This window comes from Lutra lutra, chromosome 8 (genome assembly GCF_902655055.1).
Source record: "Lutra lutra chromosome 8, mLutLut1.2, whole genome shotgun sequence".
NCBI classification, from domain to species: Eukaryota; Metazoa; Chordata; class Mammalia; order Carnivora; family Mustelidae; genus Lutra; species Lutra lutra.
In genome coordinates, this window is record NC_062285.1 from 52,809,423 (window position 1) to 52,825,268 (window position 15,846).

Consider the following 15,846-nt stretch of genomic DNA (forward strand, 5'->3'; position numbering starts at 1 on the left):
GGCTGATTCCTGATAATCTGTTAAATCTGCATGTAACATTGAGACATTTTATTATAGATTATTTTAACAATGTGAACTCTATCATAGGTTTTTATTTATTATTATTAAAAATGTTTGCAATTTAAGTGTACACTCTGTAATGGACTACTTTTGACTCTTATGGGTCTCTCATTTCATAAGAGAAAGATGTTTTTTGATTTTCAAGAATTCTTTGATGTATTTGCTTGACATATTGTTCCTTCTTAAAGTACTAATATGTCAGACACGTTGGGTTTAATGCATATTCTGTAGTCACTTGAAGTCTCTGTTCCAGCTCTATGATTAAAGAATTTTGCTTTCTGTTTTTGTTTATTGCATACAAGTTTTCTCCCATGAATATCTCTAAACCTTATCCTGCGTGCATTTACACACACTCACACACATACACACACACAATGTCTTTACCTCTCCCTCTAAGATTTGTATGTCCCTAAGTAATCACCTGTAATTCACAGTGGAGCAGAATATATAACATCTTAATGTGCAGTATACTCTGCATGAAATACTTTTATACTTTCACAAAGTGCTCTGATCAACCAACCTCAAAGATATTACAAATGATTTGTTTTTCTGATCCTTGTATATATCAGTGTTTTCTTTATTTCCCTTCATTTCTTGCCATAATATTTCCTCTGTAGTTGCATCAGTTCCTATGTTTTTGAACTATTTCAAGTGGTCTTCACTAAATCTGTATCTCTAGTTTATAATTGTTCTTTCTCATTCTCAGCTGTAACCTAACATCTATTTGGATATTTCACATGGACTTCAAATTCCCTGTATCACAAATGAAATGTAATCTCCCTCTCTCTTCCACCTCATCTTAATGTGTCTTTTTCAAGAAGGATAATAGACTATATTTATGGAACACATTCCATGTGACCAGTATTTTAGTAAACATTTCTCATGAAACATCTGTTCTCTGTCTTCAACTCACTGAGTAATTTCTATCCATCTTTAAGCCCTATGGAGTTTCCTAAAAGTCTAATGACTATGCTGTCTTTAAACCTCATCACTGTGTTCCCATAGAAAACAATGCTTTCTACTATTTTTAACCCTCAAAAGAGAATACTAATTTGTGAAGATATAATGTGTTTTTTTCACCATACAGCTAACACAGCTCTGTATACATTGTCAGCCATCTAATGTTTCTAAGTGAATTTAATTATAGTGTGCTTTCCAGACACCTATGCAGCTATTTTCCTATTTGGATTTCTAATTCAAAGCACTTTGACAATAATTTTGTTCATTGAAATTTTCTATTGGAATCTATTATTGAAATTTGTTTTTTTACTTTTAAAGAAGATCAAGTTTTTTTTTGCTTTTGTTTATTACTTGCATAGAGGATAGAAGAGAAACTGCCCTCTCTTTGCTCTATCTTCTAGTAAAATTCTGTTGATGCAATTTTTGCCACTAGAAGCAAGATATTAATTCCAGAGGGAATGAAATTTTTTGATTGAGTTTCTGTTATTAGATCTTCCACAGATTGTTTTAAGGCATTGACAGTTAATTAGTGAATACTCAAAATTTTCATTTAAAGTTAGTGTCTCTAGGTTTGAAATTTCCTACTACAGTGAATTATGGAAAGTTTCCCTTGGAGACTCCAATTTACTTATATGTGGACTACTCACTTTAGCATGTAAACTAATGTATTTAAAAAATTAATTTTGTTCCGTTAGCCACTGTATAGTACAACATTAATTTTTGATGTAGTGTTCAATGATTCATTAGTTGCATATAACATTCAGTGCTTATCACTAGTGTATTGTTTTACTGATGTGAAACAGGGTTGGCTCTGACTAAGGAGCAAAACCAATTAAGGCCTCAGGACAATGATATAAACAGAATAAAGAACTGAACTAAGCTCATGGTTGGCCTGACAGAACACTCTAAGGGAATCAAGACATACATTCAACTACTGTAGTAAATCAAATTGATATGTGGGAGAAAAATTTCTGCGGCCCATCTCCTACCTTCCTACAACTCAGTTTCTAATTTCTCAGCAATGCATACATCATGGTATTGACTAAATGTACTCAGCCCTATCTCCATAGGATATTATTCTATACTCTAAAAAGTTTATTTTTAATCTGAGGTGTCATAAGGTATAATACAAGACTTAAAAAAGACTCAGTGAAATGTGACTAATTGGTTTTTGTTATTCTGCCTTCAAAACATGTTTGATGTGGGTTTAAGGATCTCTAATGAGGATGAAACTTTGGTTGATGTGTCATTCTTCTGAGAAAGTAAGGGTATGTTTATACAATTATGTGAATATATATCTTATTTTTTGGTGAGATTGATGATACAGGTAATATATTTCTGGATAGCTATCAAATTTTAATCCTTTTAAATGTCAGTATATTCTTGTACATAAAAGTCTCTCAGAAAATTACATTTATGTATCACTCTCATTTATAATTTTTAAAATATAGGTAAAACATGTTTTTTTAGAGCATAATAAAACTCAGGTGACATGAAAGTAAATATAACTAAAATGACACTTTTTCTCACTTATTATTATGACTGTGAATCATAGTTTCTGCTGGTTGTTGAAACACAGAACCTTTAAAACTCCTAAACTGAAGATGGTAGTTGGGGTGAAGATTTTTATCTGAACTTCTGGCCACTTTTGATTATGAATCCACTGTCACATTCACAACTCCAAGATGCACAGTAGTATCCATCCTCAACCAGTTACATGGAATTCCTTGTTTGCTATTAAAATCCCCCTCACAAAAGGGATAAAAAAAAAAACAAAAACAAACAAACAAACAAATAACACAGTACAAGGCTGTGGAATGTAAGTAACCTTCTCCAGTTTCAAGAAAGTTGCAATTTTGACCTGTCAGGGCTGTGAGCACAATTGCTATATCTAACTTGACATTTGCATTATTTGATAAGAATGCAACTAAGTGAATAAACAAAAAGTCCCTGATGACTGAAGAACAGAGTCATTAATGAATCTTCTGAGAAATAAAATTGGGGTTAAAAAAAAAGTACACTAACTGTGGCTTCTTTGGAGACAGTGTCCTTGGAGACAGGAGGGTGCAGCAGCATATAATAGGCATAGGACAACAGAAAAATCTGGTTATAAAACAACTTTAGCTCCTTTTGCTGTCATATCACATAAACTGAGAGACAGCACAAGGGAGGGTCATAAAAAAAACCACATTCTTCATTTACTGATTTGTTACATAAATTATATTTGGAAAATTTAAATACATAAATTATATTTGGGAAGTTATACTTGGACAAGAAAAAGGAAAAATATGTAAAACCATATAACCCATAGTGCTTAATTATAGCATCAAAACTCCAGTCTTCCCCCCACCAAAATATATGAATATACCTATAGGTATGATTTAAAAATAAACATTAGTAACATAATTGGTATATTTGGACATATACATCAGTGTTCTTCTAAACATATTCTAGATTAATATACATATATTTGAATCATTTATTGTTATTAACTTATGTTCAATATCTTAATGTTCCTTCAGCTCTTGAAATCAAATTACTATAGATCTATGTCCTTAAAATTTTTCCATACTGCCATGGTCTATTAATTTATGATGAAAGAACCAAGAACATACACTAGGAAAAGGAAAGACTCTTCAATAAATGCTTTTGGGAAAACTGGACAGCTACATATAAAATAATGCAACCATACACAAAAATCAACTTGAAATGGGCTACAGACTTGAATGTAGGACCTAGAACCATAAAATTCCTAGAAGAACACATAGGAGGTATCAGTCTTGATATCTTTGATATCAGTCTTGGCAGTAGTTTTGGATTTGACACTTAAAGTGAAGAAACAAAGAAAAATAAACAAGTGGGTCTACATCAAACTAAAAAACTTTTACCCAGCATAGTAAACCATCAACAAAGTGCAAAGACTCCCTACTGAATGGAAGAAAATATTTGGAAATCATTTATCTGATAAGAGATTAGTATCCAAAATAATATAAAGAACTCATGCAACTTAATAGCAAAAAAGAAAAAAAACAAAACAAATAAAATTAAAACTGGGCAATGGGTAGAAGATCAGAATAGATATTTTTCCAAAGACATACAAATAGCCAGAAGGTACACAAAAAGGTGTTCAACATCACTAATCATCATAGCAATGCAAATCAAAACCAAATGGGGTATTACTTGACACCTGTTACAATGGCAGTTATCAAAAATAGAGGAGATAAAACTTGTGGTAAAATATGGAGAAAAGGAATCCTTGTGCACTGTTGTTGAGAATGTAAATTGGTGCAGCCACTGTGGGAATAGTATAGAGGTTCCTCAAAAATGTAAAAATAGCACTGGGGCGCTTGGGTGGCTCAGTGGGTTAAAGCCTCTGCCTTCGGCTCAGGTCATGACCCCAGGACTCTGGGAATGAGCCCCGCATCGGGCTCTCTGCTTCGCAAGGAGCCTGCTTCCCTCTCTCTCTCTGTCTGCCTCTCTGCCTATTTGTGATCTCTTTCAAATAAATAAATAAAATCTTAAAAAAAAAATAAAAATAGTACTAGCATAGGATCCAGCAATCCCTATTCAAAGTATATATCCAAAAGGAAATGAAAACAGGGATTGAAGAGATACATGAGTTGTATTTTTGTTGCAGCCTTATTCATAATAGCTGGGATATGGAAACAACCTATAAGGTTATCAATATATGAGTGGATAAAGAAAATATAGTGTGTATATGTCCAATAGAATATTATTCAACCATAGGGAAGAAGGAAATCCTGCCTTTTGTGACAACATGGATAGTACTTGGGGGCATTATGCTAAGCAAGGTAAGTTAGACAAAGAAAGATAAATACTGCATGATATCACTTATATGTGGAATCTAAAAACATAAAAAAAAATCAGTAACAGTGTAGGAAAGTTGTTGCTGGGACTGGGGGATGAGGAAAATAGGCAGAGGTTGGTAAAAGCGTAGGAACCATAAGGTGAATAAAGTCTGAAGATCAAATGTATGACATGGTGACTATATTTGATAACACTGTATTGTATAACTAAAATTTGCTGAGAGTAGAACTTAAATGTTCTCACCAAAAAACCAAACAAACCCCAAAAGCCTTGAAACCAAAACCAAAAAGTCAAACCAAAACATTTGATGATATATAAACTGTGATGATTTGATATATGCAGATAGCCCACTGTTCCCGTGGTGGGAGCCATTTTGGAGGACACAGTCTTGAGAGCAGTGTGTCATTGAAACCATCTAGACAGTATGTGATTAAACCCAGCTAAAGCTCCTACATAAACTTTTACATTCTGGAGGAGATGGGTGTAGAGATTTAATCAACTTGAAGCCACTGATGATAAGCCTCATATATAATATATTCTCCTGATTGTTGAAACTACAGTTTATCAGTCTGGAGTGGCCTGCATCTTTTGGTCCCTCCTTGCCCTTTGTGTAATGGGACCAGTTTCAGATTTCACCTGGAAAGCTTCTGAAATTGTGAATCAACAACTTTTTAAAATAAAAAAAAATTATAAAAGGGCATTAGTTTCCACAGTGGTACATTTAGATAATTTCAAGGTATATTAAGAAAATCAGATTACTTTATTTATAGGGCACTCTAATGACAAATCATGATTCATTTATTCCCAATTTATGTTTTATTTTTATCTGCACATTGGGTTAGAATTACTTGTATTTATATTTTACTGCTGACTGAAGATATATCCTAAAGTTAAACTTCTAAAGATTTAATTTTTCTTTGTAGTTTGGTTACTGATAAAATGCAAATATATGCAAATAGTTATGGGCTTTCTGTATCCATTACTTAAGATTTTGAGATCTAACATTATTCTAATTTTTGAACCCATGTTTTCTTCTCTAAACAACTTTTTCCTGACTCATTTCTTTTCCTCTCTCTCCCTCATGAATTTTTTGTCTAAACTTTGTGGTCATTGTCTATTGCTATTGGTGAGAAATTTGTTGTTTGAAATGTTAAGATATGTTGGGTGTGACATTCACAGGACTGTATGACAGCATCACGACTTTTTTTTTTTAACTTTTAATTTGTTTGGCTAAGATTTAAACATTCCAACATCTTGGTTCCAAGGTCATTAAGTCAAAAAAAAAAAAAAGTCGGATTTAAAATATTAATCACATTTCCCAAGCACTATTTACTTTCACTATTACTCAGTCTTGTCATCTGTGAAGTGGAAATAATAATAGTGTCCTTTATATGCCATTTAAAAAAACCTAAATTCTACATATCTGAAACTTAGAAAGTGCCTAGCTTGTTATAACTATATGCTCCCTATTTCAATGTTCTTATTCACAATAATTTTCCTTTTGTTATTCACCCTCCATTATTCTTTACCACATTGTAATCATGCATTTGACCCCATTGTTCTTTTTATAAAGTTTTCTATTTATTTATTTCAGGGGGGAAGGCAAAGGGAGAGGGGGAGGGAAAGAATCTCAAGCAGACTCCCTCCTGAGTGCAAAGTCTGACACGGGGCTTGATTTCATGACCCTGAGATAATGACCTGAGCTGAAACCAAGAGTGGGTTGCTCAGACAACTGAACCATCCAGATGCCTCACCCCTGTTGTTCTAATAAAACCATGCTTACCAAAGTTTATTAAAGACCCCACCTTTTGATATAAAATAGTAGAAGACATCTATGTAGAATGGAACCCAATGAAATTATGATATATGGATTGGATGTCATTCAGTGTAATCAATTCTTTCTCCTATTCCAGTATCACCCTGAGAATGTACATTATTTTGAGGCTAATATAGTGCTTTTTATCTAGAATAGCATCTATAAGTAACACAGTTCCATATATATTCAACACCTAAAAAATTTACTGGCAAAATTTTTAAAAAAATATTTATTTATTTATTTGAGAGAGAAACAGAGAGAGGAAGAGAGATACAGGGAGAGAGAGGAGGAAGAAAGGGAGAAGGACAAGCAAACACTGTGCTGAGTGAGGAGCTCCATCTCATGATTCTGAGATCATGACCTGAGCCAAAATCAAGTCCTTATTGGTAAAAAAATTAAATCAAATTTTCCACCCAAAGCTACATTATTCTTATTTGGGATATAGCTAAAACTGTTGTGATACTGAATTTACTTATTTAATTTGCTATATTCTGATTCTAACATTTTGACTTTTGTTTTTTAAGATTTTTTTTTTTTTCTGGCTAGTGTAGTAAGTCTTATCATGAAGAAGCACTACTCTGATTATATTCATTATATTCACTCCTGAAAAAAGTAGTAATTGCTTCTCTTTGCCTTACCTATCAATCAGAGGAATAGTAGTATGTTCATGAGGAGTAATTGTATGTTTGATACCGGTTTTGCTTTCTTGATGAATCTCTCAGTGGGATATTAAACCCAGAAGCCAGGGACTTTGAAATACTAAATTTATGACATTATGTTTAGATTTTTTCCCCCTCAACTAACACAAACTAAATACTATGTTGGCTTTTTTTTTTTTTTTAATTTCTTTTCAGTGTACCAGAATTCACTGTTTATGTACCACACTAATGCTGGCTTTTAAAATATTTCCAAAATGAAATCAGGGTTTTCCCAAAATAGTAGATTTCCTACAATTTGAACTGGAGACTCCAGTTAATTTACTATGTTAAATGTTTTGCTATATTGCATTATAATATTTTCTCCATATTGAGACTGGCCAGTACCAGCTCTGATCATGTGCCTAAATGCCAGAGTTGAATCCCAGGGATGACAGTCCCTATCAAAGACAAGGGGAATGGACTTGTTCATGGTTTGCTTGAGAGCTAGAATGCTCCCATAAATGTAGGTCCACTCCTGACATTTACAATTGATCATTTCTATGATGAAATGATCAATTCATCACAGTGAGGACCATTTCTGCAGCCCACCCCCATCCCTGAATCTATTCTTCCCAATGTACAAAGACTTGGGCTTCTCTGGAAACTAATACAACCCAACTGACTCTGAGAATCATTTTTCTTCCAGTCATTAAAACTATACTTCTGTAAGAACTCTGACTTTACAATGCAGGTGTTGAGTATAACTGATCTGAATTTTTATTAACTGATTGCTGTTTGTATGACATGTAAAAGGTTTTAAAATTTGATTTCTAATAAGATAATGCAATGTGGGCCAAGTTGTTAAGTGTTTTTTTTTTTTTTTTTCACTGAGCAGTGCATCTTCATGTCTCTCAAGTTATGCTACTTTTGGATGACTTCCTATTTATTGGTACATACAAATGATCAATGAGTATAAGCTATCCCAAAGTAAAACATTTAAAAAATAACATTTTGTTAATATCCATATTAAAACTCACATCTTTTAGTTTTATGCAGTCAGAGAAAATCCATTACCCAGAGACAGCATGACCCAATTATCACCAAAAGAGAATATAACTGAAAGGGCAGAATCGATCATATTTATTTATACTTCTAGCAATTAATTGTAACCTTTCGATGTTTATCTACAATTATTCTTACAGCTACAAATTTAAAAATAAATGTAATGTTGAAAATCTACATGACAGCTTCTGCTCACTGCTGATTGAGTCCATGGCCACAGTTACAGAATCCTTGTGACTTAATCAATTGCATAAACTTCCTCAAGATAGATGTGCTGTCATAAGCCCAGGAAATATTTTCTTTTACTTTCCATCACTAAAAAGAAAGGCTAGTACAAAGGAACTTCCAGTAGCTTTGGAAAATTTGATGTTTTAAACTATCTTTGCTAACATATAGAAATGCAACTAATTTTTGTTATTGATCTTTTATACTGCAAACTGGCTGCACTTATTAGTTCTAATAGTTGTTTGTGGATTTTCTATATACTAAATCATGTCCCTTCTTCATTTCCTGTCTTTTTTCTTTTCTTTCTTTCTTCCTCTAATTACCCTGGAAAAAAACCCCTCTAGTACAGTGTTGAATAGAAGTGGTAAAAGCAGATCCTGGGGCGCCTGGGTGGCTCAGTGGGTTAAAGCCTCTGCCTTGGGCTCAGGTCATGATCTCAGGGTCCTGGGATCGAGCCCCGCATCGGGATCTCTGCTCAGCAGGGAGCCTGCTTCCTCCTCTCTCTGCCTGCCTCTCTGCCTCCTTGTGATCTCTCTCTGTCAAATAAATAAATAAAATCTTAAAAAAAAAGAATAAAATCCTGCTTTAAAAAAAAAAAAAAGCAGATATCCTTTTGTTACTGATCATAGGGAGAAAACATTCAATCTTTCCCCATTAACTATGGGTTACCTGTAGATGCTTTTATGAAGTTGAGGAAGTTACCTTCTATTCCTAGTCTTTCAAGTGTCTTTATCACAAAAGGGTGCTGGATTTTGTCCAATGTTTTTACTGTGTCACTTGAGATAATCATGTGTATAATATGTAACATTTATACATTCAGAGAGGTTTTCTTCTTTGCATTTTTTTGGTTTATTTTTTATTGATCAGCAGTTAACAAAAAACCCTGCAACTTTTTTTTTTTTTTTTGGGCTTGGTAATAGACATTTAATAGTCTACCATTTTGTAGATGAAAATCTATTCAAAGGAAATTTTCTTTATTTTCACCCAAATGTATATATACCAAAACCTTCATATATAAGTGGGATTATATGATCAGTGTTTTATTTCGATTTTTTCCTTTGTCTGATTCTGCCAATTCTTCTTTCTAATTACATTGTTTAGTTTCTGCTTCAGATAACCTTCATTAAAATTTGTTGTCTTTTAATATTTTATATGTTCAGTGATTATATGAAAATAAATATTCTGCAATACATAAATAATCTATGCAATCACACGGACACATGCTTATACTAAAATTTTCCAACCTGGAATATTGGCTGTCTTTCTTTTGTTCTAATTAAATTTTATATTCTTTTAAGAGATTTTATACTTTCCTCGTATATATATATATACTGCACTTCTATGTTAAATTTATTCTCTTGGTAATTAAACCAAGATCACATTTTATGACCAAAATAACATTTGCTCATTGGTTTCCTATTGCTTTTTGCTATTAAAGTCTACTGCTTTTTAAAATATTTTCCATTTTTTCAGCTAGAATGCCAAATTCTCTTACTAGTTCCATTAGTTTCCTATTAGTTCCTTGAGCTTTCCTTGTATGTAAGAATGCCCTCAATATAAAAAAAGATATATCAAATTTCATCAACTTTAAGACAACATCAATTGTAAGGCATGCCATTATGCTATTTATCACAATTGAAAAGAATATGTTGACAATTAGCCTATGAACAATGGTAGATTCCATCCATTGTATGAAATGTCTGAATTTCAGAAAAGCAAAATATGAATAATACTTTAAAATCAAGGAAATGCCATTGTTTTTATTCTTTCCCATATATATCATGATTATTTTGTTTTCTTATGTCATTGTTCAAGATCTAATAAAATATGGGGCATTTCTGATTTTTACTCATCACATTCATTGGGGTGGGGTTTATCTGTGCTATTAGAGTTTACAAACAACTGGGTTTTGAATTTTTTGAACTTCTTTAATTGATTTGAGTTTCTACCCACAGTAACATTTTTCATTTGCTTTTGTTTTCAATGTTATTTTTTCAAATTCACTAGTATAAATTCCTCACTTTTGGTCTAGTTTATATATTTTTAAAAAATGAATTTATTTAAGATAACAGAATTCCTTCTAACTACAGCTTTTTCAGTGCTCCAAATAATTTGTGATGGCAGTCTGCATTTCCTTACTTTCCAGATAACAATTAATTTGTTGTAAATTCCTTAATTTCCAAAGAATTATATTATGTGGATTTTTTCATTCTTTACAGGTAAGACTCTGTATATTATGATTATTATGGCAGAATTTGGACTATGAGAGCTTAATTTGTATTAGATGTAGGCACAGGCTATCAAATACACTGGGGAATGTTTTCCCCATGATTCAGAGCTCTATAAGCAGCAGATGATAGTTTTTTCAGAAAAAAAGTAATCCTTCTGTGAAAATGAACTTGGTTTTCTAACTCAAACTTTCCCTGAATGTGCAGCTATCGTGCTGTCCCAAGTACTTTCCACATTAATCCTGAGACTTTAAGCCTCAGCGTTTGTGATCCATAATGTGATGTCCTGCGCTCACCCTCCAGTCTATGCTCACCTCAGCACCCAGTAGTCATTTTGTAGATTATTACTGTGCTTTTAGTTGAATCTTTATTTTTGATACCTCCTGTTGACTGCTTTGCAATGATTTCAGCTATAGAGTTAAGAGAATATTTATTAATATTATCCAGTGTTTCTGTGTGTTCATTATAGTGTATTTTCATCTATTTTCTCAGTATTGGAAGTGCCATTACTCTTTTTTACATGCATTTTAAATTATGTGATTATTCATCCATTTTAGACATTTTACCTATAATTACTCTTATTGCATGTGTTTACACATCATTATTGTGTATATTGAAGAGCTATAAACAATTTTACCCTATATTTCCCTGAGGAATAACTCTTATTATATATTGTAACAGAATTAAGTTAATTTTTCTTCAGAATGTTTTTTTAGAAATTGATATGCAAAACTATCAAATATTGGTTTGAAAAATCAAAATACAAGAATGGCATGAACAGGGCTCAATGGAAGTTTGGTTAAAAAAGTGTTGAGAAAATTAATGTAACAGAAATATATGTTATTAAAAAACAAGATTATAGACTTCAAAATAAAATGTCTGTGGACATTTATTCTTGTTTTTGAGATATTTTATGAGACTGATGCGCTGCCCACTGCGCTAAGAGGGCCATTTGTTTTTGAGATATTTTAAAAATAATATTTCTTTTACTTAATTGAGAGAAAGGCAAATTCTTTTGACTGAGTCCTCAAAGGATTTCTTAACTTGATTGTTTCTCAAAGTATAAATAAATGGGTTCAAGGTAGGTGAAATAGAGAAAATGAGCAGTGAAACCACTTTATTAATGGTCACTTTTCCCTTTGCTGTAGGATTCATATAGATGAAAATGCATGTGTGCCATAGGTAATGGAGACCACAATCATGTGGAAGAAGAGGTTGAAAAGGCCTTTTTCCTTTGTTGAACAGAAGGGAATCTAAAAATTGTCTTGATGATATAAGCATATGACAGAACCACACATGTAAGTGTCATATTCAAGGTCAGCACAGCACAGATTATAACTGTCCATTCCATGAACCATGTATCTGAACATGAGATTTTCACTAAGGGAAATGCATCACAGCCAAAATGATCAATTATGTTAGAGTCACAAAATTTTAGATTTAAACCCAGGCTAAGAGGTGGGATTATTATACATAAACCAGCCATCCAAGAACAGATGATGAGAGTCCTGCAGGCACTGTTGCTCATGATGATCACATAATGCAAGGGTTTGCAGATGGCCACATAGCGGTCATAGGACATGGCGGCTAGCATAAAAAACTCTGATACCCCACAGAGGTCGGTAAAAAACACTTGGATGACACAAGCATTGTAGGTAATAACGTTGTCACCTGTTGCTATGCTATACAAGTATCTGGGAATAATGGCAGATATGAAGGAGATCTGCAAGAAGGAGAAATTTTTTAAGAAAAAGTACATGGGTGTTTTAAGGTGGGAATCCACAAAAGTGAGTATAATGATGGTCAAGTTTCCAGTTACACTCAGTGTGTAGGTCAGAAAGAGAAAGATAAAAATCAGAACTTGCAGCTCAGGGTCATCCGTAAGTCCCAGCAGAATGAATGTTGTTATTGTACTGTTTCTCATCACTGACTTCTGACTTCTCTCCAACCTGCATGTGATATTCAGATAAATGTTCTCATTGATTATAGATTATTTTAACTGTTCTAAAATATAATGTATTCAAGCTTTTATATTTCATTATGTTTTTAACATAAATATATATTATATGTATACTTACATTTTATGCCTATCCTGTACTTAGGATTTTCCCATGTGACCAAGTAGATTACTGAGGGAGTGTCATTTTAAGGGTAAAAAAGTTCTTTCCTATTGAGAAACTGAGTCACAAAATTTCATGCTCGATTTCGTGTCTTGACACTTTGGGTCTTTTTAGAAAAATTGTGCTAATATAACTTGGGTTCACTATATAGACACTAGAGCAAAACAAGAGGTCTTTAGGGATACCTGATTGGCTCAGTAGGTTGTGCATCTGCCTTCAGCTCAGGTCATGATCCAAGGGTCCTGGGATCAAGTCCTACATTGGGCTCCTTGCTCAGTGGGGAGCCTTCTTCTTCCTTTGCCTGCCTCTCACCTGCTTGTGCTCTCTCTCTCTCTCTCTCTCGGACAAATAAATAAATAAAATCTTTAAAAACAAAATAAAACTGGAGGTCTTTGTTCCAAAAGAAGATTTTTGTTCTTTGGTGTGTTTTTAGCCTAAGTGAGTTTAAGTCTTATGAGCAACTTCACAACCTGCTGATTCCCCCTACCTCCTGCTACATAGCCTAGCTATTTATCTTTCTGAATATTTGCATTACTGGCTGAATTTGTGTTACCTTTACTGCTGAATCAGGTGATGACGGCCTTCTCTTCCCTCTCTCATCTTTCAGTGAATGAATTATTTTATTTTCATTGATGCCATATCTGTAGGGACTCAGATTTGTCCAATACACAATGAAGATATTAACGTTGAAGTTTTCTGGCATACCGGGTTTCTTTGCGTTATGAGCAATTTCAGTTTATTGTTTATTTATTTTTTTTAAAGATTTTATTTATTCATTTGACAGAGATCACAAGCAGGCAGAGAAGCAGGCAGAGAAGCAGGCAGAGAAGCAGGCAGAGAGAGATAGGAGGAAGCAGGCTCTCCGCCGAGCAGAGAGCCCGATGCGGGGCTTGATCCCAGGACCCTGGGATCATGACCTGAGCCGAAGGCAGAGGCTTTAACCCACTGAGCCACCCAGGCGCCCCCAGTTTATTGTTTAATTTACTGTGTTCTCTTCTCACTGAGACTGGGAGCAGAATTGTTTTTGGCAGAATTGTTTGGGACTATTTGCCTCATTCCCAGTGTTTCTAATATATAAAAAAATTGCCGAAGATCAAGGTTTACTCAAAAGTTAGAATCCTCTTAAGAAATTTAGTTTTTTTTTTTTTTAGAGTGAATTATTTTTTTTTATTAAATTTTTTATTTTTTCAGCATAACAGTATTCATTATTTTTGCACCACACCCAGTGCTCCATGCAATCCGTGCCCTCTACAATACCCACCACCTGGTGCCCCCAACCTCCCACCCCCCACCCCTTCAAAATTCTCAGATCGTTTTTCAGAGTCCCTAGTCTCTCATGGTTCACCTCCCCTTCCAATTTCCCTCAACTCCCTTCTCCTCTCCATCTCCCCTTGTCCTCCATGCTATATGTTATGCTCCACAAATAAGTGAAACCATATGATAATTGACTCTCTCTGCTTGACTTAAGGAAATTTAGTTTTTTATTCAACAACTATAAGATAGTTCTATCAAATCGAGATGCAAAAGGAATATTTGTATATTTATATACTTGCAGCCCACCCACTTTCCTTTCATATTTTATCTGAATCTGAGATAATGTGTATTATTGTGAAATCTTACTCAGCCCCCAAATGTTGAACATTATCCAATTTTCAAAATATAGTCATTTTTTCCAAGATATTACAACCTACTTTATGATGGAAGTTAGTAAGTTGACATGAAAGTGTAACTAACTGATTTTGTTTATTCTGTCTTTCCAATGAATTTTCAAAATGAGCACAGGACTCTGTCATGAGATGCTGTCGTTTCAGTCATGATGGTGTTCTTTTCAGGGATGGGGAGAGGAATACGGGGGCATGCTTATACACTTTTTTTTTTTAAAACCATATCTTTTTTTTTTTAAGATTTAATTTATTTATTTGACTGAGATCACAAGTAGACAGAGAGGCAGACAGGGGCAGGCGGGTGGTGGAAGCAGGCTCCCTGCTGAGCAGAGAGCCCCATGTGGGGCTTGATCCCAGGATCCTGGGATCATGACCTGAGCTGAAGGCAGAGACTTTAACCCACTGAGCCACACAGGTGCCCCTGCTTATATACTTCTATATATAGGAAGACACTTTATTTTTATATTTTTTTTTCAGTGTTCCAAGATTCATTGTTTGTTTTTTTTTTTAAAGATTTTATTTATTTGACAGAGAGAGAGAGATCACAAGTAGGCAGAGAGGCAGGCAGAGAGAGGAGGAAGCAGGCTCAGTGCTGAGCAGAGAGTCTGATGCAGGGCTCGATCCCAGGATCCTGAGATCATGACCTGAGCCGAAGGCAGAGGCTTAACCCACTGAGCCACCCAGGCGCCCCTCAAGATTCATTGTTTATGCACCACACCCAGTGCTCCATGCAATACGTGCCCTCCATAATACTCACCACCATGCTCACCTAACCCACCTCCCCTTCAAAACCCTCAATTTGGTTCTCAGATTCCACAGTCTCTCATACTTTGTCTCCCCCTCCAGTTCCCCCCAATTCACTTATCATTTCCTTCTTATAGAAAGAAACTTTATTTTAAATTTGAGGTTGAATATCTGTCCAAAATTACCCTAAAAACTTCTTACATTAAGTTAGATACAGATTTGTTTATGCATCTTATGCATACAATACTCGAGGCAATGATATTTATCTACACAAGGGAAATTCATTCTAAAAAAATGACATCTCATACATATATCTTAGATACATTGAAAATATTAAAATTATCACTGCAAATCTATTTTCTTTCTTAGAGGTAAATATAACCTAGATCCTATAAAGGGAATCACAAAGAGACAAAGTTTATTGTACTTACTTTTCTGTTAGTAGATCAGAGCTTCTGTTGTTTGTTTGACCATAGCCAATATCAAGACCACAATGTTAAA

The 15,846-nt window shown here is 34.0% G+C and overlaps 1 protein-coding gene across 1 annotated transcript; it reads right to left on the bottom strand.

The window, feature by feature from the left end:
- Positions 1–11,807: 11,807 nt before the first annotated feature.
- Positions 11,808–12,741, bottom strand: LOC125107359 (olfactory receptor 6C2-like). The gene is given in 3 exon segments (XM_047742353.1): positions 11,808–11,990; positions 11,993–12,024; positions 12,027–12,741. Coding segments are annotated over 3 exon segments (930 nt in total).
- Between the last annotated feature and the right edge of the window lie 3,105 nt (positions 12,742–15,846).